Source organism: Diaporthe citri (assembly GCF_014595645.1).
Source record: "Diaporthe citri strain NFHF-8-4 chromosome Unknown scaffold_3, whole genome shotgun sequence".
In the NCBI taxonomy this organism is placed as follows: domain Eukaryota; kingdom Fungi; phylum Ascomycota; class Sordariomycetes; order Diaporthales; family Diaporthaceae; genus Diaporthe; species Diaporthe citri.
The window spans coordinates 2,782,855-2,804,457 of NW_025064848.1; the positions used below are offsets into that span (position 1 = coordinate 2,782,855).

Sequence of the window (21,603 nt, forward strand, 5' to 3'; positions counted from 1 at the left end):
CAAGCACCACACCGATATTGCAAGGTGAAAGCCGCCGAGCCGATTCGAGAGCAGGAACGGCATCCAGAAAAACATGAGAGTCTACGGTCATCACCGAAACCTACGGCTGGAACTATTCCGCCGTGGCCTGCGAGGCGGTTCTTGTTCAACGAGACGGATACCGAGTCCACGGTACGGGGGCGAGCACAGGACCGGTCACGGGAGACTACTTCCCGATGCTAGATGATCGAATTTCATCCTCAAAGTCTCAGACAAATATTTCCACCGCCGAGCAGAGATGGGCAATAACAAAGCTCATCCAGGCACCAACCCGGACGCCGATGACAGGGGGGTGGGCGAGGAGACAATAGGAGATTTTCTTCTCGAACCATTTCAAGCCCTATCCTTTACCGACCCACTGGATTGTGGCGGTGGGGACCTACAAGAAACTGCTCGCCATGGAGGGGGAGACCTCACCACCATCCTCCGTATAGATGGTTGCCTGTCTCAGCCACCAACTGCAAGGTCCCGACGGTTCGCGCAAGAATGGCATAGATTTTGTGTGGAAGCCCAGAGAATTCGCCTGCCCGGGGAATCCTCCGAGACAGCACAAGGCTTGGAACAGGGGAGTTCGGTGTCGTCGTGGATCCCTGCTTACCCTTCGCCCTGTGCCTCGTTACTGTCTGCCAGATGAGGCCGAACGGCGGCGGTTGTACGGTACGACGCAGGGAAAGCGACATAGTGACACCTGGGGCCGACACAATCGTCCACTGTCGGGATGGTCGCCGATTTGCGTAACCTATCTCGACATTTTAGGTCCCCGATGTGCCGTTGACACGAGGTGACGGGCTTCGGATGCGACGAGAGTTTCGCGCACTTTGATATCCATCCGGGCGGGCTCGACATCACTGAACTGTTTCCTGGTTTGGTTGGCGCTGCACAAACGATCGCCGCAAGGATGATCTGCTGATCCTTTTGCGGCAAGCTGAGGTCCCGGTTGACCTGGAGCCAATCGCTTCCGAGTCAGAGGTGTCAATCTGCAGGAGAACGCCCCTAATCGGATGTGTTGGACCAGTGGCGAGCTGGTGGCGTATGCAAGAAGCAAGGTAGGAAGACACTTCGCTATCCCGGGGCGCCCCTGCGAGGGCAACACTGTGCACCGAGGGAGGGGCTGAAAGATGATCCCAAGCGCCTGACCGCATGCTGTCTTGGTGGGCGACAACGCGCTGCAAAGCAGTCCTTAGAGCATGAGAAGCCCCGGCAGCACAGCGGGTTCTGCGAAGCCGCTCGCAACGTCAACCACACAAGGCGTGGCGCGTGGCAGAGATGGGCGGTAGAGGAGATGCGGTTGGCTGTCTGCGCCGAGGGTGACAGTGTCTGGTTGCAATGGCGATTTCCCGCCATTGCGCATGGGATCGTGGACGGGCAATCGCTGGGCCGCCGCCCCTGCTGACAACGTCGGTGATCGATCAGCTGTTGACTGTGCGGCCGTTGGCGTGGAATTCTGTATGCCATAGGCGTCAGGGGCCAGTCAGCTGGGAGCCGTGACGGCTGTGACGGCCGTGACGGTGTGTCTCTTGAGAGCCGCGCTGTGCAGCCCAACAAAGATAGGCCCGCGGGGGATAGAACGAGATGGGGGAGAGGCTAAAATGAGCGAGTGCCCGTGCACTCAGGGACGACTCCCTGACACTGCCCTAGCCAGGGAGCCCATGGCCTCCCCACACCGATCCCTGTTTGATGATCGAGGTATCCCTGGTACCGCTCTGGGCTGTGCTAGTCTCGAAAGGGTGGTGCAGTACGGGCTCGGTACATCTGCTCCTGGAGTCGGCGGCGGGCCAGCACGGCGCTGCCCGCAGCGCGCACTAGACACACGTGGCATGCCCGGTCATCAGGGACAGATTGATTTTCAATCTCCTGGGGCCCCCTGGTTTCGTCCGAACTCCATCTTCATCGTGCACGTGAATGACGACGGATCCTGGATGGGTGGAGACTCCAATCTTACCCCTGGTCAGTTGACTTTTCGTCATTGCCCTCGGCCAGATCGGCCAAACAAAGATCTTCGCGCACCGCAACTGTCGCATCGCACAAGGGAGAGACCTAAGGCGGCTGCTCGTCCCGATGAGCTCCTTGGAAGATCCGCAGTAGCGTGAAGAGCTGCCAGTGCGGAGCCCGTCCTCTCGACCACTGACTGCCCTGATGCATGGTAGACGGAGACGTACTGTGCACGGTGGATGGTCGGCCACGGCGAGTCCTCACTAGTCCTAGTTTGCAGCAACACCACAGTCTGGGCGGCAAGAACATGGGGTCGTGTCGTCGTCGCTGTTGGTGAAGGCCTAGGACGTAAGCCTTTATCCAGGCTCTCAGAGTCATGCTAGGACGCGAGTCCGGCTGCAGCCGAAGAAACAAGCTAAAACCCAACTGGGTTGTGCCTAGATTCATCAGACGAGGTCTCCATCTCTGACTGTGTTCGTTGTCGGCCGCCGGTATCTCTGCGCAGAGAGGCTTGCTTTCATTGGCCCACAACTGAGCAACTCTGACAGAAGATAAACTCGTTGCGAAGTCTGACATCCATCACCGTTCGTTTGGTGCTACTCTGCGGCATGCGCGCCGATGCAACTGCGAGGGATCATTCGGCATCTCGAACCATCAAGGCACTTTAGACCCGTGTGAGATTCTTAAAATGAAATGCACCGTTCACCACACCTTGCCTGCAGGAGCAAGGAACAAAAGGACGTGCTTGCTGTTCGCGACAGAACTGTTGACCCGACGGACCACAAGACGGTCACCCATGGAAGCCCACAGGTGCCCAATCAGGCTGGTAATGTGCCACAGCATGCAGAAGCCCGCATAAACTGCCCTGCAGGTTTCGAATCGGTTGGTGGAAAATCTATGGTAACACCGCTTGCCGCTCGCAAACAAGTCTCGATGGTCGAGGCAGAACTCATCTTGCGTTTGGTACATAAGACTCAAGGTAGATATCAAATTTGCTCAATAGTTTTCAAGAGTCTTGGGCAATGTGATTGTCAGTGCCAGGCCTTTGATCCCGAATAGAGATACAATGGCAGACTTGTAATGGCGGGCGGTGCTTGCCATCGTGGTTTCAGCTCAATACACCAAGCCGTGTAAAAAGCCGAAGGCTGTAGAAACAAGCCGCAGTGCAGAGTTGCATCGTAGGTCTGCTTGCATCCAGCCAGGGACTGCACGCTGGCCAAAAGTCTCTACGTTCTTGACCAGAGGCTCGAATTCTTAGTTTGCCACTTCGACGCCGGTAGGGAAAGCAACGCCGAATTGCCGGACAGACGTGAATGGCTGCCACTTGTGAGGGCTAACATGCCACTGACTTTGTCGGAGTCGGTGTGGAATTCGGCTTCTTGGAGCTCCTGGACACTGTCAGTAGAGCCTTACCAGGCCTTACCCGGGAGCTAGCCTTCAATGCCGGCCACCCCCCGGGGTTGGGCACAATGGTACGGTGACAACGAGCAGCAGGTGCACCGGAGAAGGTGGGACAAGCAGCTGCTGTACTGTCCTCGGCGCTATACAAGCCTGGTGGTCTTAGTAATTAGGTGGACGGTGCGAATCTGGTGCGGTGAGCGCTGTGAGTTTGAGGCTGAAAAGACGAGAACGGGATGTTTTGGTGTCTACGACACGCCTTCTTGCTTGCCCAAGCCGTACTACAGATGGCGAGAAGATGCTGTCAGTGGACCCCACCAGCAACAATCTTGCCCACCGAGTCGGACTCTCTGTGTGGGCGGCAGGAGGGGAAGATGTCCGCTCTAGGTGCCGTCGATTTCGCAGACACTCATCATCAGTTTGGTGGTCTGTCGGTCGCCCCTTCATACCTGACCTGCTCGGTCCTCATTGATGCGCACTGAGCAGCTCTGGAGCCCAATTCGAGATTTGAGGTCCGTACAAAACCACAGAAGACTGCACGCCCCCACAGACCACCGCAGCGACTGCGGTGGGTACAAGGCATGCATGCTGTACGGATACTGCGGTGGGCAGAGGCACTGGCACTGGCCGTCTCACGGCCCCCAGAGCTTGCAGATTGAAATTAGAGTTGACCCATAAATAGATCAGTCTTTCATGCAGAAGCACTGCAACCCTGCGGCAGGGACTGCACAGGCCAGCGCACCACTCCGAGTCCCCACAGGCTCCGAGTCGTCCAGTTGCGATGGATGGCCGGCAGCCCCACCAGTCCGTCAACAGGATTGAGATGTCTGGTTGCGTACACATACCCGCAAGGGACAATGACACATGCCGCGGGCGAAGGTGTGGTCCGTCGAGGGCCATGAATGGGGGCAGGTACCGTTTTTAGTAGCCATTGGGCGCGCAAGAGTGGCAGTGGCCCCTGCCCAAGGCTGATGGCGTTCGTCAGGAGCCTGGTGCAGGTGTGCAGGATGCAGGATGGGTCGTGTGTGTGTATGTGTGTGTGTCCACCGGACTGCCTACCGTGTGTATACGGTGCTGAGGAGAAGTGCTCCGCGACGAGATGATAGGGCAGACAGGCCGCGCTGGAGTTCATGCCGCTCAGCCGCTGTGGTTGGTCATGATGAGAAATGTGGGCAAGTGCGATCCAGTGTGGTGTGTGACCACGCATGGGCTACCTCTGAGCACTGTACGGTGACTCGGCGGCAGACTACATACTCACGTAGGCGACATTCTGGAGGATGGCGCGGGAGTGCTGGCGTGCACATGACATGGTATACGGTGCAGGAGTAGCCATCTTCTCCCGACGCTGCCCGTCCTGGGAGGCGAGCGGCTGGACTTGGACTACTGCTGCAGTCGCCGCGGGGGGGCGAGGGGCGGGTGAGGGGGCGGATCGCAAGGTGCCGAGGCGGTGGCATCGAAGGAGACAAGACCTGAAAAAAAAAAAAAAATTGGTACGAGGGGCTGTTTGTGTCGTCTTGCGTATGAGTGCCCCTGTGCTGCCCGTGGCTTCGACATGGCGCGTTAGGAAGATGAAAGATGGGTGAGGTCAGCACTGAGCAGCAAAGATGGGCAGTGGCGGAGGATGACGGGAGGGGAATGTCTGCAAAAAGAAATGGCCCGCGAGTGGGTGATGGGCGATGGGTGAGGTGAGGTGGGCCGTGGACTGGGACCTGAACCAGGACCTGAACCAGAGGGCAGGCGGGGCCAGCCCATTTCAATTGCCATCTTGGGATTCTGGGACTCAGGCACAAGGAGACGCCTACCATATCGGTAGAGCTCCCCCTGGCGACTCGTCCGCTTTCGGTACTTGTCTGTGCACAGTCGTATCCTTCCAACTCCCGACCTGGCCGCCAACAAAAAACACGTCGACGGCGACCCCACCATCATCACTCTACACGTATGCCATCCATGCATCGACGTGGACCGACCTGCCATCGATGCCACTGACACTGCCGTTGACCAAGGCGCCTGCCCGCTGCCCGCCTCCCACTCTCGAGTCTCGAGGCTACTGCGTAGTCGCTTCGGCCGGACGCCATGCAACGCCCCCTCCCCCCCGAGCGGCACGAGAGAATGCTTGATCAGCTCTCACATCCCGTCCCATCCGTCCCATCACATCCCAACTCTCACCCACCAACCCACCCGCTCGCATCTCACTGCACCCACCACACACGCCTGCTGGTACGGATGTTTATGACCAACGGCACAAAAGAAAGAGAGTGAGATTAGGAAGGAAGGAAGGGGGGAAAAATTACACGTGCCCGAGCCTTTGGGACGCGCCGAGTCGTTCCTGGCTCGATCGGACGCTTGCACGCCTGCATCCTGGGTCCCTGGCAGGCCTGGCAGGCCTGGCGGCTCTCGCTTAATTTACGGGCTACTTCCGCGCAGCTCGCTGGGCCGTCCCCAGCCCTCCTGTTCCAGATCCAGGCCCTCCTGGCGAGCTCCCAGGAAGATGACGACGGCCGGATACAGGTGCAGATTGCAGAGTGGCTCATGGGCAGCAACCTCGTGAAGCCGTGAGCTTGCACCCAGCTCTTCTTGGCCATGCCATCATGCCGTGCCGCGCCATGCCACGCCATGCCAGCAGCCCAGCAGGCGGCCAGCAGCCAGCTCAGCTCTCGTCACACAACGAGATCCCGAGAACTGGGGCCCACTATCTTGGCGTGCCCACTAGTCAAGATCCAGGAACGAGCGCTCCAGGGCAAGCACAAGTTGGGATGCCATGGCATGGGATTGCCCGTGCCCCTGACAAGCTGCTCCGAGTCCTGCGTACCCCGTCCGTACCGCCAGGTTACGCTGGACAGGTACCTGCTCCCCCTCCCCACCTGCGCACCACTGGCAGTGGAAAGCGCCGTGCCGCTGATCAAGCACCAGCCCAGAATGTCCTCCCTGCCGACCATCATCTATCTCATCTCGGCCGGGGCCACGGGGATGATGATGTGAACGAGATGGCGGATGCAACTAGCTGCACACCACCCACACACCCACCCGCACGCACGCACGCACGCACTCACTCACTCACTCGCTCACAGCACACACACCACCCACCCACCACAACCCACCGGCCACCAGGTTTACTTTGTCCTTCAGCTCCCACCCGCCGCTGCAGCCAGACACCCACAGCCCGCCCGCACTGCAGCACGCCGACGCCAGCGCCAGCGCCAGCGCCTTTTTGACGGAGACCTGGACCTGGACCTGGACCTGGACCTGGACCTCGACCTCGCCCTCATCAGCCCTCACCCTACGCTTTCCTCCACCCTTGCCTGCGCCCTCGCTGCGCTTTGAACCCACGCCCAGCTCCATCCCTCGACGCCCTTTAATCAAAGGTGCAAACTCGCGCGGTGTCTCCGTCATCATTGTATCTCTGGACTCGGGAGCGGAGAGCATCAAGTGTTGGCTGTGTTGATTGCCGCCTGTGTCAATGTGTTCATCCCATACCGTCATGCTGTGGCGGCAGCCGCATAGAATTAGCTGGTGATTGTATATGTGCACTCCAAGGTTTAGGTCCAAAACTCTATTACACAGACCTGACCAGACGTGCGAGGACAGCGCAGCGGGTTGCATGCGCAGTGCAACATCGAGCCGTCAAGTACAAGTTATGTACTGCACAGTACTGCACAGGTCAAGATGACTGGGATGACTTGGATGGGGACGACATCCTCGCTCCGAGACTTGGGGGGCCCACCGCCCAGTGGCCCCCCCTCCTCCTCCTCCTCCTTGCACCGGCTGTCTTACCCCTGTCCGGCCGACTGGACCCCAGCCAGACCGAACCCACTGAGATTGCCCGCTTCCACAGCCTCAGGGACCCCAGCTTGAGACCCAGCGCCACACCCAATCACAATTACGCCCGGGCACACAGCATCTCCGTAAAGTACTTCTCTCCCGCACCCTCCTCCTGCCTCCTTCACGTCCCTGTCTTGTCATCCCGCTTGGACGACTTCGGCTGGCCTTGTCTTACCCGTCGTCCTCGACCCTCACACCCTGAGCTTCTTGTTATCTCGCGCCGCCTCCATCTCTCCCCTCGATCCCTCTTCACCCGCCGACAGACCTCCTTTTCCTCATCCTCCTGTCCTGTTCCTCCTCCTCCTCCGTTAAATCAACACCGGGACTTTCAATTTCCATGCCGTGCTAGGCTGCCGGCGACTGTTGAATCACACTCTTTTTGCGAACATTGGAACTTTTCACGGTGAATTTGTGAGGTCGACCATTCAGCGGACTAAGATATCTCCTTCGGTTTCGAAGAATTCGCCAGCTGCCGCTCCTTCTTGATTGTTGGGTGCCCGTTCTCTCGTTCTACGCGCATTCCTTCTTAACAGCCACTGAAAATTTGGGATTGCCTCTGTCTTTCAAATTCTCATCCGCCGGACTTGCATCCACTCTTTCGCGCCAAGCACTCCGTCACCGTTGACAGTCCAGCCTGCCAGGATGGGGGACAGCAACTTCCAGCAATTGTTCCAGGAACAGACGAGTCATGACTATAACAGACGTGCTTCGTCGATGATGGACCCCAGGCAACAGCACTGTATGGAATCCTTGGCTGCCATGCAGCGTTACCAGACTCCTGTGACGATGTGGCAACAGGCGCAGTCTCAGCAACCCAATCTGGAAACCATGTCGATGTTGCAGCAGGTCCAGAGCCACCCACACAACCATGGGTTCCCCATGATGTTGCAATCCAACGGACAGCGATTCTACCAGCCCTCCATGAAAATGTTCCAGGCACTGCAACAGACTCAAGGCTCCCAACTCTACCATGCCACTATTGCATGCAGCAAGCGCTTCTCCGAGGAGGAAAAGCAGAAGCTCGAGAAGGTCTTTACAGACGAGACCCAGAAGCCAAGCACTAGCCGAAAACGCCAACTGGCGGAGGAACTGGGTTGTCCTGTCCCAAAAGTCAACGTATGTAGCAGCACACTCCCTGTCCACGCCATACGCTAACAACAGATGTCCTAGAACTGGTTCCAAAATCGGAGAGCCAGAGAGAAACAGGTGCACAGGGTTCAAGCGTACGAAGCCAGCAGGCAGCCGATTCAGCGTTGTCGGAGACCGACGTGGTTGATCATCAAGAGGATGAAAGCGAGCATGCTACCAGCAGCGAATTTTACAGCTTGAGCAACCGGAGCCAGCCTCTACAGCCCTCGTCGGCCCCGTTCTCTGACACCGATGACCTCCCGGAGCAGCATATTCCATCTCCCAACTCCGCGAGGGGCCAGGAAAGCGAGGATTGCGCCACCGACTCATCCGCCCCGAGTCCCGTCGCAGGTTACGGTGCATCACGAGAGGACGATGCCAGCAGAGATTTAGCCGGCGACAGCCACACCACCACCTCACAGCCTCAGCCCTTGCCGCCGAATCAGATAGATACCTTCTCTAACACTAGTGTCCCTCTGATCGCAGCGAGTTTTGAGAACCATGCTGGTAACTTCTCGTCCTCCCCTGATGCATACACGGATGCGCAGGATCAGATGTCTTTCCAGTCGCTTAATGGCCAATTCGCACCGGATTTCTCTTCTGCAGAAATGCATGGCCTGCCAATTTTCTCATCAGGCATCGAGCGATCGGACTCCTTCGCCTCGTCAGTATCGATCTTGACCCCGAGCACTGCGACATTCAGCACTGGCATGGCGAGCCACGACCACACTGGAGACCAATCGGGCACAGGAGAGTCGGACTTCTCCAGTGTGGAGACGTTGTCCCCAGACATGACCTCTGGAACCTCGCCAGCTCTCGAACAATCGGACTCGGCCGCTGATACTACGTTTACGCATCCAAGCATTGCGTCGCGGAGGAAGACCCGGCCGCCGCAGCGGTTGAACCAAACGGCCCTGCGCAACTATCCCAACGGACCAAAAACAGGAGTCGAGGGCTCCAAGCGATCTGACATGTACGGATCGATGAGGAGAGCTGCGTCGGCCAACGGGCCACTATCTGGCAAGATTTTCAAATCCGGTCCTCCTGTCTCACCTCTATCCCCTCGATCTTTCGACCCGAATTTCCTCGAGCAATTCGCCAGGAACTCGTCATTGACTGTCGCATCGAATACTTTCAAGGACGGATCTGACGGGTCCCCGGTCGGGTCGACTTTTGAGACGCAGTATCTATCAGCAGATGCTCCTCGTTTCAACTTCCAGAGATCTTCGGTTTCGATGAATGGCCTCAGGGAAAACGCAGCAGTCTCACCGAGCACGCCTGACTTTATGCGGGATATGGCGTATTCTGGTGTCCAGAAGCAGGGCTTCCAGTCCTTTCACCACCCCACCTTCACACTGGACACTGGCTACGGGAATACTTCCTCATCGGACGAGGCACTGGCCACTCCCAGTTTGTCTCAATTCGGGTCCGAGGTTGAATTTCCTACCTCGCTCTGTGCGCCGAGATACGTCGAAAGCGAACCGGCAACTCCTGCTGCCGTACAATCGCAGGCATTCCCAGCTTTCAAATTCGATTCGCCGCCACGAGGAGACATCTATCCTTGGTCAAGGTCGCCTGACCAAATCCCAATGTGGAAGGGATCCATCGCGCAGCTCAGCGAGCCTCAGTCACACAACTTCCAATTCCAGCCGAACATCACTCCACAAAACTTCCAATCCCCCGGGCAGGGTTGAGAGCGGTATATCAACCTCGCCTCTGGAAATACTGTATTTTTATAATGATCTAATGAATGGTCTGGCATTACCTGGAATGCCCCTGTGGATTGGGATAACCTCTTTCATTATATATCATCTTGTATCAACACCACACTGGGTCTCGCTCTTTTTTTATTATTATTTCGCATTGGATGGAAGCAGACAGTCACAGCGTCCTGGACGATACCCTCAAAAATTGCCTTAATAGCACACACTCCCTTAATATAATCCGACTGTGATAATGTGAGCCGTGGGCTCAGCTGGGCCGATGGATCACGAGGAGTAGGGCCTGGACGAGGGAACGGCGCGCGGGTAGGAACAACCGAAATCACCGGATGGACAAAAGGCGTAGGAAGGAAGCGACAGCGAAACTCTGACGGTCGAGGCAGTTCATGGCAGACGTAGCCAAATGAATAGACACGAGGCTTGTTGTACTCTTTTGCTTTCGTGATGCCGACACAGGATTGACTATGAGCGAAGTCAGCAAGAAGAGGTTGTTTTTGGCCTGGTTAATCAATTAGACTATGAGCCGCATTCCATGCACCGGATAAATGTGGCACGCGCCGTGCCGTTGAGTCTCACCCAACCGCATGCCATAGCAGTTTCCCGGTTCCGAGCCGATCCCTTGGTAGTCGATCACTTCAGCCTCGATGTCCTTTTCACAGTACCGCGCTTGGCAACACGATGGGGGCCAGCCTCGTGGATTGATGTGTGGCCGATGGCAAACCGTACTTTTGGCAGCACCGCGTAGAAGTAGCGCAAGAGGGAAGGTAGCGTGTTATGGCTACACTGCCATGGCGTATAGAGGCACGACATGTAGATGTGCAGTATGGCCCGAAATCATCGCAGCCACCGCGGGAGACACGGGGTGACACTTCTCAAATTTAGCCGCGGATCTGCCGACTGCTTCTCATGCAACCCCAGAGTCTTGCACGAGTGTCCCATCCCACAACAACGGAGATGTTCCCTGCAGCAAAGATGCTTAGTGGTTCATCCGACGGGCCCCATCCCCACATCTTCCACCATTCGGTCCGGCATGTTCCTGGATGGCCAAGGGGACTGGAGATGCGAGAAATCTTTGAGCGCATCACACGACAATGTGCCCTTGCTGGCAGGGTGCCTGGGTGCCCTGGGTGCCTGAGTGACACCATCTCGGCGCGACTGCCAGCGGTGTGACCTCGTTTGTCTCCTGAGCCTGGTCAGGACTGACTCGACCGCCACGGGGGCCTGTCGAGCTCTGCCCATTGCCGAAAAAGCTCTCAGGGTGGGCTTTTTCGGAAAAAGGTGCTGATCTGGAGCTGCCATTCCCTTGGCGCAGGTCCAGCGCCGAGGGATTGCCCACAAGGTTCACCCAAGCTCTAGCCCCAGATGCTAACTACATAGATCGTTCAGACGAACCACCTGGTCTGGAGGGGTTGCCGGTCCTCACGAGGAAACACACTACATCTGCGCACCGAGGGATCCCCCACGTTTTGCCCTCCTCCCCCCCCCCCAACTATCGACCGGGGGTGCCTTCTGCCGTACCAGAGTCTGGGGAAATGCACTCCGCGGTGCGGAGAAGGGCCACGCGTGTGGATCGGCGAACGGGGCGGCCATGCTAGACGGGCCGATTCTAGCAGGCCTGGGAGGGTCACCGGCTGGTACTACGGAGGAGAACGAAGGTCGCGACAGGCGTCATTCATCTTCCAACAGAGGGCCTTTGTCCCCAAAGGGATACCAACCCGGCAGATCCCACGGTAGTTGGCAGGGAGCAGGCGGACAGCCAAGCCTGCTGCCCAGGTGCGGGTGGAGATGTTCTCGTTTGACATCTGGGGACGGTGGTGGAAAACCCGGGATCGGTCGCCTCGATGAGGCCGTCCGTGATGTTATAATAATAAAGGAGAAGCCCGACCCAGGCTGCTGCTGCGGCGCCCTGTTGCCACAACCACCAGCAGTAGCAGGCCCTCCCTTGCGCCCAAATAACAAAAAGGCCGCTTCCTCGACTGTTGTCGCCAAGATGGCTTCCCTCGCGAAAACCCTCCTGGCTGGCTCGCTGTTCGCCTTCGCCTCCGTCCACGCCGGCGTCGCCTCGCACAGGGGCAGCTCCGGGGGCTCTCTGCTACGCGCCAGGTCGAGCCCCGTCGTCACCGTGAAGAATGGATCCTACGAGGGCGTCCACAGCTCCGAGTATGACCAGGACTTCTTCCTCGGCATGCGTTACTCCCAGGTACGCACGACATCTGTGACCCGCAGCTATGAAGTGTTGTTGTTGTTGTTGTTGTTGTGGTTCCTTTTCGCTGACGAGCACCGTTCGGACGTCCACAGCCAGCAGAGCGCTTCTCCCTCGCACAGCCCTTGAACTCGACCTGGAATGGGACCAAACCAGCTACATCCTATCCGGTGTCCTGCGTGGGCTATGGCGGCGACAACATCGGCTACGCAATGTCTGAGGACTGCTTGTTCTTGAACGTCATCCGGCCAGCTGGCATCGATGAGACGGCAGAGCTGCCGGTTGCAGTTTGGATCCACGGAGGTGGTCTGGTAATAAGTCCCATTCTCTGCAACTAGTGTACCGACTTTGGATGGCCGTGCTAACTTTCCTATCAGTACATGTCAGTAGCTTTCCCAGCCGGGTTCCCCATATCCTTGTGACGCATTCCCAGCATGCCTCGGAAGACACCAGGACAGGCTGTTTCTGGCCTTATTTCTACGGCATCACTTCTCTGGCTCGTCGCCATCGAGCGCGCACCGTGCTGACCAGACAATAGGGGCGGGAGCCAAGACAGGCGGTACAACCTATCCTTCATCGTCCAGAACTCGGTCGACCTCGGCACTCCCATGGTCGGGGTGAGCATTAACTACCGAGTGTCCGCGTTTGGGTTCCTGGCCGGCAGCGAGGCCCTCGAGGCCGGCATCGCCAACAACGGCTTCCGGGACCAGCGCCTCGCGCTGCAGTGGATCAACGAGAACGTGGCCAGCTTCGGCGGCGACCCGACAAAGGTGACCATCTGGGGCGAGAGTTCCGGCGCCGAGTCGGTCAGCGCGCAGGTCCTGGCTTACAATGGTGAGTCTTTCTTCCGCGTGGAGATTCCTTTTCCGGACCAGGCTGTGAGAGTTCATGTTTTGCTGATGGACCGTTCCGTGCACAGGTCGTGATGACGGGCTCTTCCGGGCTGCCATCGGGCAGTCCGGCTTCGGTGGCGTCCTGTCCAGGTTCCCGGGCGGTGCCAACAACACCGAGGCCATGGACGCGCTCTACAACCTGTTCGTGTCCAACACCTCTTGCGCGTCGACGGCAAACACCTCGGCCTCTCTCGGCTGCCTGCGGTCACTGCCCTTCGACGAGATCAACGCCGCGCTGAACGGCACCGAGGCTGCGCCGTGGCCTCCGATGCTTGATGGTGATTTCAGTGAGTACTTCCAAGCAGACGCATTTCCCAGTTCTGGCGGAGTCGAGATTGGACTGTCATCATGTGTGGTGTGAGAGACCAGCACAGCCTGGCGACCAAGTCTACGAATCTGGAATCAGTCACTGACCAGGCCTCAGTCGCGGACTTCCCCGTAAACCAGCTCAGCGACGGGCGATTCCCCAAGATCCCGATCCTGATCGGCACCAACACCGACGAAGGCTCCGCCTTCGGCCAGGGCAAGGGTCCCAACGGAACGGGCGTCAACACAGACGACGAGATGCGGTCGGCCGTCGAGGCGATCTTGGGCCCAGATGCCCCCACCCAGACGGGCAAGTCCCTTGACGAGCTGGCGGACGAGCTTTTGGCGCTGTACCCGGATGTCCAGGCCGTCGGTGTGCCGTCGCTCGACAAGCTCCCCGTGATCGTGGAGGGTGACTCGATTGCCACGGCACTGGGCCTTCAGTTCCGGAGGACGGGCGCCTTCTTTGGGGATTTGTAAGTCTTGGGCACTTTTCCCAGGTCATCTGAGTTGGCTGTGCTGGGATGCTGACTCCATGGGATAGTATGTTCCAGTACCTCCGACGCCGGGCGAACATCGCCTGGTCCAACGCGGGCCTGCCCTCCTACAGCTACGAGTTCAACGTCGTCAGCACCGGCGTACCGAGTAAGCAACCTAATCTCCTGGCAAACAGCCCGAAACCCCTACTAACAAAGACCGAAAAACAAGACTACATCGGAGCAACCCACTTCGCAGAGATAATGTTCGTCTTCGACAACGTCCTCGCGACGGGCTACGACAGCACCACCGTCCCCATCGCCGACGAGGCCCCCGTCTACGCGGCCCTCGCCAAGGGGATATCAAACGCGTGGGTCAACTTCGTCACGGGCCTCGACCCCAACGGCGCCGGGCTCGAGATCGACGGCGTGGCCGCATGGCCCGTCTACAACGCCACCGAGGGCGGCGGCGTCGGCAAGAACGTCTTCCTCGACACCAACGGGAGCTCCATCATCTGGGACTCGTACAGGGCCGAGGGCATCAACTGGATGATTGAGAACTCGCTGGCTGTGTTTGGGAACTGATGTGGGTCTTGAGAGAGAAAGTGGGGGGGGGGGGGGGGATGTATATACATACACATACGTGTGAGGTGCACATATCTTCTTTTCTGCTTGTGTAATTCTGTACGTATATACAGGCTCAATGAGCATGGATATTTATCGAACGAGGTAGACTGGTCCAGTGACATGAACCGCGGTTGTTGAGTGAGTGGAGGGCTTGTCCTCCTTCCCCAGTGACTGCTTGTGCAGCAGCGGGAACAGTCTACATACCAACCCGGTGACATAACAACGCTGCTCGCTCATGCGCTGCGTCGGTCAGCCCGGCCTTACAAACAACGAGTGATTATCGCTGGAGGTGTTGTCTGTCATGACTTGACAGGACCGCTTGCAACCATACTCGGACAGACGCGCAAAGCCGCATCTTATGTTCCGAGAGGGTATGAAACAGACAGAGAGACTGGCCAAAACCAATGGCTCATTTCCTTCCCTGCGGTACACCTAGCTAAGGGTGCGCATGCACCTATGCTCACAGGGAATGGGGGCGAAGAGAATCACTTCTTGGAAACCTACTTTGGGAAGCAGGGAAGCATGTGTTCAGTTAGGTATTATGATTTATTTATTCCCCAGCAAAGGACCCGGCAATAGTGTGACTGACGTTCCTCCGCCGCGCCGTCTCCGCAGACCCCGTGCAGCCCCCCTCCCTTTCCGCTAGCTGTGTATTTATGTATGAATGCGGCCGCAGATTTACTCCCAATAAAAGCCAAAAAGAATTCTATGCCGCCCGTATGTGAGGCACCTCCTTATTGTTGCCTATGTGATGATGGTCATTCGTTTCGTCATGATGGCCGTCAGTGATGAAGAAAATAAATCAAAAGTAAAAAAGCCCTGATGGAAGCGCGGAACCTTTCGCCACCCCAATAGAAACCCTAAGAGCTCTTGCAAGAAATCGAAGCTCTGATAGTATGAACACAGAACGCGCTGGCATGCAAGGAAAAAGTCAAGGCTGCGCTCATGAGAGACTCCAAAAACTCGCTGCTCAATGCTGTCCTTTGGTAAGTCGATCAGAAACACGACGCTCAGACGCGCTAGATCTGCCTGGCTCGGCAGCCGTGGGGGTTTGCGGAGTCATCTGTGAAGATTGTATGTACAGCCAATAACAGAGTGAAGATGAGTGCGGACGAGAAGTGGTGGTACAGAGGAATCATAGCGGGCAGGACCAAGCGATACCTATCTGCCATGGCGATCAGTAGAATCCGTCCGCACCGACGCTTGTTCTGCTGGACCCAGAGGTCGCAGTCGGCGTAGTCTGGGCCGAGGCGCTCGAGTCGCTAGGTGTCGAAGGCTCGACGACCCGGTTCCGGATGGTCATGATCCAGTCATGCTGCAGCAGTTCCACGGCGGTAGCCCTCTTCTTGGAGTCGCGGTAAAAGCAGCGCTTGAGGAAGTCAATGCCTTCTGGGCTGAGCTGATCTGGCGTCGGGAGCTGTGGCGGATTGCCCTGGGCGATGTTGTACATGATCGCCCACTCGTTGTCTAGGTTTGCCCAAGGACGTCGCCCTGTGGCCATCTCGAGAATGACGCAGCCGAGAGACCATATATCGACTGCTCCAAAGTGCCCTGGGTTTTCACCCTTGATGACCTCAGGAGACATGTACATCGGAGTGCCAGTCATGGACTTGTTGGGTTTCGTAGCTGAAATGTCTTGCATGAGTGTCCGTCCCTGGCGAGCGATTACTTTGGCTGCGCCAAAATCGACATATTTGATGATGCCGTTATGGTCGAGGAGTACGTCTGTAAGATCGATTAGCTTTGGTTCGCATGCGGAATTGAGAGTGCACAAACTCACTTTCTGGTTTAATGTCACGATGCGCGATCTTGATCTCATGAAGGTAAGCAAGGCCTTCGAGAAGCTGTAGCGCATAAACCATGATAACTTGTTCATCCTCGATGCGACCATGCTCGAGCAAGTTGGCAAGTGAGCCTCCAGAACAGAACTCCATGAAGATGTAGACCCTGTCTCTGTGGACCTCGATGCCGTAGTATGACACGACGTTGGGGTGGTCGACAGACTCAAGCACACGCATCTCGTCTTTGATCTGCGTAGCAATGGTAGGTATCAACTTCGGATCCTGCAACCTGATTTCCTTGACAGCCATCAAGTGCCCGGTGTCCAGGTTCATCGCCGCATAGACGTTGCCGAATGTTCCTCCGCCGACAAAGTGCCCTTGCTGCCACCTCATCGTGAAGTTAGTAGCAGTCGATGACAGGTACGCAAGAGACCGGTCCACCTCGTTCGAGGCCTCGAGCACGCGACCTAGGGCGGATCTTTCGGCTAGAATTTGTTTCCTCCCCTCATCGATCCTGGAGAGTTCTTGAAGACGGTGGTCTAGAACAAACTTGGAAGCAGTGCGATCATCGAGATTCTTGCCCTGGTCCAGCCTTCTGAATTGGCCCACGAGGGCCTCGAGCCGCTGTTTCTCCGCCTGGGCGGCAACGCTCGACCTCGCGCCCATGATGTCAAAGTGCGAGATAAGCAGAGACATGCAACCGGCGACCTTCTCTCGCAGTCTTGCATATTCCTCGTCTCCAAGTGCTAGAATATGCCTTCCACGGGTCATGCCCATGCTGAACTCGAGAGCCAGGACGGCCCACCGGAAGGTTTTCCGGTCAGAAGACACACAATCATCGCAGATGAAGCTCACCCAGTCCAAAGCAAGTTTGGTCAATTTGATGTTGTTCATCTGCCTGCGATTGCTGTCCATGAACAGTAGAGATCGCTGACCAAACTCTGTCGCGAAGATGAAACAGGTCTGGATGAGATCCTGCACCTCCATCCCCTTTGTCTGTGAGCGGATAGTCTCAACGCTGTCCATGAAGGTGTTGGAGAGCTTGTATGCCACTTTCTTGATGTCTCCCAGTTTTTGGTTGACTCTCTTGAGGTTCGAGCGTTGCTCGACAACAAGGTCCAGGTGCAAGTCGATGAGCTCCAGGAAAGCTTTCCTCGCATTCGTGAGTCGGTTCTGAGACCCCCCGGCAATGAGCCGCAGATGGCCGACCTTCAGATCCAGAGGCTCTTCCCGTACCGTCATGGATACCTTGGGTCCGTACCAGTGGGGTGCATTCTCGGCTCGGATCATTAGAATATATGGGTCCGTAGGATCTTCAGAGACATGCTCGTACGACGCAGTGCCAATGATAGACTGAATCTCCTCGTGACGGCCGTGTAACGAAGGCGAAGCGACCAGAATGACACCCTCATGTTCGATGCTTGCGGTGTAGATTTGGAAGTGGCCAGACTCTATCAGTCTTGCGAACAGAGTGTGAAGTCGATCCGGTCCAAACGCGATACTAAAGTCCGCAGCGTTTTCATAATTGCCGCTCAGCATTCTGGAGAAACGTTGCAGCATTCTTTGGCGAACTCGAACCGAGTCAAGGATCTGCTTGTACCTCTTGCTCATCTCGGCGGGGCTTTCTTTGGGCTTCCGTTGCAGCTCTCTTTCGAAGGTGTCGCTCAAGCGCCTGATTGCCTTGAAAGTCAGATTGCTGAACTGCTCAGCAACCTCGACGTCACCGTGATCCAGGTGACTCCCGATCTCATTGATAAATTCCCACTCCTGGAACAGAAGCTCAGCTTCCTTGAAGGTGTTCTTGTTGCCGCTCAGTTTCCAGTTGAGCATCTTGAAGTAATATTTCAAGGCGTCCAGGACAGCCTGGTCAAAAGCCTCGTCGATGCAAGGAGGCAGCTCCCAACCAGGCTCAGGCTGTGATATCCCCAGGTATTCAAGCTTGATGCCAATAGCCAGATTCAAGAGGACCTGGAATTGAGAAATCATCTGGTCCTGCAGCATTGGATTTTGCTGTGCTGATTCCTTCATCTTCTTCGCGTAGGCCAGGCGGACCTTGATGATTTCCTCGATCAGGCGGGAGGGAAAGCTGATCAAGGTTAGGAGATCCTCGATGTAAGGGGGCAGGTGCCGTTTTCTGAACGCCTCTGCGTTGTGGATAAGGGTTTCCTTGGCCTTGAGGATTACATTGGAGATGCCTCTCAGCATGCTGTTCCGCTTGCTCTTGAACCCACCAACGTCCTCCTCAATGTGGTCGTGTAGTGACTTGAGGCCGTCCTCCTTCAACAACTTATCGAGGAAAGAGGACTCGTCGCCAATAGCGTTGCCAATCGGAGATCGTTCTCTTGTTCGCAGGAAGTCCAGCTCGTCGTTGCCCACCCATCTTCTCAGGACAGTGAGCTCTGTGTTGATGAGTTCATTGACATTGTACCAGGAGGTGATGGCGTCGCAAGCCTCTGTGAATAGAGCGGATCTTGCAGAGGTGTGTGCCGCCAGCATGGCCTCTCGCGACGGATACAGGCCTTCCAGCCTCTCGATCTTCTCGACCATATCGCGGACTTGATCAGCCGGGGGCTTGCCCGCCTCGCTCTCCCCGGCTATCTGGAAGTTGATAATTTCCTCGATTGTTCGATCCATGGTGCCCCGAGCGTCTTCCACCATTCTGCGCTGAACGGGTAGATGCCTACCGCATATGCGGGCTCGTATACCGAGCCATAGCTCGGCCTTCTGCGCGGTCTTTCCAACCTCCTGCTCAGACGAGCCGATGAGACGCTTCTTCTCCTGTCGCACGACATCTCCGGTGAGGACAGCCGCGAGCATTCCATGCCATTCCAGTCTCTCCCTGTTGTCTGGGTCTCTAATGTCTTCCTCGGTCGGTTCCAGATCCTCGTCGTCGTCGCCCTCGAAAAGTCTCCTCGCGTCGTCGTCCTGCTCGGTGCTATACGGCGCTTCTGATCCAGGAGTCTCGCCCTCAGAATCACTGTCCGGGTCGCCCTGGGTGCCAAAGCTTATGGGGTCGAACTCGGAGGGGAACGGATAGTCTTGCTTTCTGGCGTTGTTAAGTCGCTGGACATATGCTCTTTCCTGGCGTGCGAAGGTCGAGTTGGAGGGCAAATTTCGTGACCTGGAGGCGGAGCGAGGATCAGGGTATCCCACGGGAGTAGGCTGCGGTCGGCGCACGGGTCTGTAGGTATTGGAAGGCTGCCTTGCCGGGCCGGTAGGTCGTTGGGGTCTCGTAGATGTGCCGTTGGAGTGGATGGGTCCTCCGTCTGTAGCTGAGCGATGGCGGCCAGCCGTGCCATTAGCCAATGAATCGGAAGCGACGGACGACATGGAGCCTGCAAGACCGGCCTGGTCGATGTAGTGGTGGAGGGTACCTAGTTCATCCTGGAGTTCGTAGTCGACGAAGCCATTGGGCTCTGGCCGTGACTCGCCTGAGGAGCCCGAGTCGCCGGAGTCGTTGGTGACGGCAAGTGGACGATAGCCCTTGGACATGGACGGGTCGACGTCGCCGTCGGAGAAGCGGACAGCCCTAGGCGAGGTCTCTGCCGACATTGTCGTGGCGATGAGCTGGTAGGCGTGAAGGGGACGTGCCGAGCTTGATCGTGGGATGCGCGCCCAGAGATAAAGGCACAGGTGAGGGCGGGGCAGGACCTTCCTTGTGGCAGTGCCTCAGACCTGGGGAGCAGGTGGTCCAAGGGGCAGACACGGCCGATGGCGACGATGCTCAACGGGACCCAGATGTGTCCATGAGGATGGGACGGGACGGGACGGGATCGTATTCGAATTGGCACAGGCGCAGTCTCTTGTGATAGACCTCGGTCGCTATAGGTGGTATGGCGTTCTAGACCGTGGGAGGGAATCCGTACCGAGCACGTAACATGGATTGACTGATGTCCAATCCCTGGCTGAGGCTTGAAAGCCGATGTTGCAAGGCTGAGGCGGACAAACTGTGGCGAGGAACTGAGTCGAGCAGACGGTCTGGACAGTGGCAACTTGGTAGCGTATTGAGGCCCCCCGGGGCGGCGCTGCTAACTGATCTGCAGGCCTGGCGGATCCGAGCGGGTGGTGTGGTGTGGCTTGTTCTCCCCAAAGGTCGTGCTGTAACCTGTAACAGTGCTGTAGTCTGAACCGTTCTCTCCCGGTTTTCTGGCTCAGGGTCACGGAGCCAAGGAAGGATCGCGCGGATGGAGCCAAAACAGGTTGAGAGGGAGAGACAGAGAGGACCAGAGAAAACAGTCTGAGAAAAAAAAAAGAAAAGAGAAGCGCCAACACGATACCGGGTGCAGGCGACGGGCTAGATTGGACCAAGTTGCACAATTTGATGCGAAGCACGCAGACTTAGACCAAATCAGCCGGGAAGAAGCGCTCAACCACAGGCGGGCGATGCTTGGATCTGATATTGGCAGAGCGATCGACCTCTGCAGTGCACGCATCTGCAATCCGCATCTGCTGGAGACTCCGGGGCTAATGAACAGCACCCCAACACAACAGCAGTGACCCCTACCTAGGTACCCTGGAAGACCTTGGACCACGCGCGAGGACGGGCCATTTCCCTGCGTGCACTCACCTGCACTTGACCCATTTTACGTTGTTTGAGGTTACTGTGTAGTTGGATCCAGTTTGGATCCAGAACTGTCGACTGCCAGCCAGCAGAGGTTTTTCTGCATGCCGAGGCGCCCATACCCGCCCAGCCCGTCCAGCCCGCCCGTGGTCATGCCATTCTGAGCACGCGGCGGCGCCTGAAGCCTCACGACACTCACGATACAGACCACATGCCAACTGATGCATAGATCGGTCCATTCTCCCGACAATAGCCTATTAGAATACCCACCCAGCCATGTGCCTAGGTAGTCCTACTGTGTTGGTGGTCCATACGTGTGCAGGCTCGTAGGCAAGCAGCTGCGCGACCACGTTGAGGTCTCACCATTGTCTCGATGGCATCTGAGCCATGACATGACGATTCGCTGGTCGCAACCAAAGACAGGAGGCGGCGTCCCGTGATACTGGTGCTGTTGTGCTCTATCTCCACGTATGGGACATACTGCAAAGCTGGAAGCACCAGCGAATGGCTGGCATTGATGAGCGAGTGAGTTCAGACACACAGGCTGCGCGAACTTTCCGATTGCTGGCGGCGACGGCGACGACCTAAGCCCCCTGACCCTGACCCTGACCCTGGTGCTTCGGCCTGGCACCCATGCAGCAAGCATGCGTGCGGGTGTGGTACCCTTGTAACCTCGGCAGCTAGCCCAGCCTGTCTCGTCGTCCCCCGGTCTCCATAGG

General features: G+C 57.2%; 4 protein-coding genes across 4 annotated transcripts; 2 read left to right on the forward strand and 2 right to left on the reverse strand.

Moving 5' to 3' along the window:
• Positions 1-6,423: 6,423 nt before the first annotated feature.
• Positions 6,424-6,849, reverse strand: INS49_008353 (uncharacterized protein; the record flags this gene model as incomplete). The annotated part of the gene is made up of 1 exon (XM_043169097.1): positions 6,424-6,849. The coding sequence occupies one exon, from the start codon at positions 6,847-6,849 to the stop codon at positions 6,424-6,426; it is 426 nt and encodes a 141-aa protein (XP_043026777.1).
• Positions 6,850-8,016: 1,167 nt separating this feature from the next.
• INS49_008354 (uncharacterized protein) lies at positions 8,017-10,010 on the forward strand (the record flags this gene model as incomplete). Its single annotated transcript, XM_043169098.1, has 3 exons — positions 8,017-8,304; positions 8,359-8,411; positions 8,513-10,010. The coding sequence occupies 3 exons, from the start codon at positions 8,017-8,019 to the stop codon at positions 10,008-10,010; spliced, it is 1,839 nt and encodes a 612-aa protein (XP_043026778.1).
• A 2,017-nt stretch (positions 10,011-12,027) lies between these two features.
• On the forward strand, positions 12,028-14,500 carry INS49_008355 (uncharacterized protein; the record flags this gene model as incomplete). The annotated part of the gene is made up of 8 exons (XM_043169099.1): positions 12,028-12,237; positions 12,336-12,551; positions 12,618-12,658; positions 12,779-13,074; positions 13,160-13,420; positions 13,558-13,915; positions 13,984-14,084; positions 14,148-14,500. 8 exons carry the CDS (start codon positions 12,028-12,030, stop codon positions 14,498-14,500), a joined length of 1,836 nt encoding a protein of 611 aa, XP_043026779.1.
• A 1,219-nt stretch (positions 14,501-15,719) lies between these two features.
• Positions 15,720-19,875, reverse strand: INS49_008356 (uncharacterized protein; the record flags this gene model as incomplete). The annotated part of the gene is made up of 2 exons (XM_043169100.1): positions 15,720-16,267; positions 16,323-19,875. 2 exons carry the CDS (start codon positions 19,873-19,875, stop codon positions 15,720-15,722), a joined length of 4,101 nt encoding a protein of 1,366 aa, XP_043026780.1.
• Positions 19,876-21,603: the final 1,728 nt, after the last annotated feature.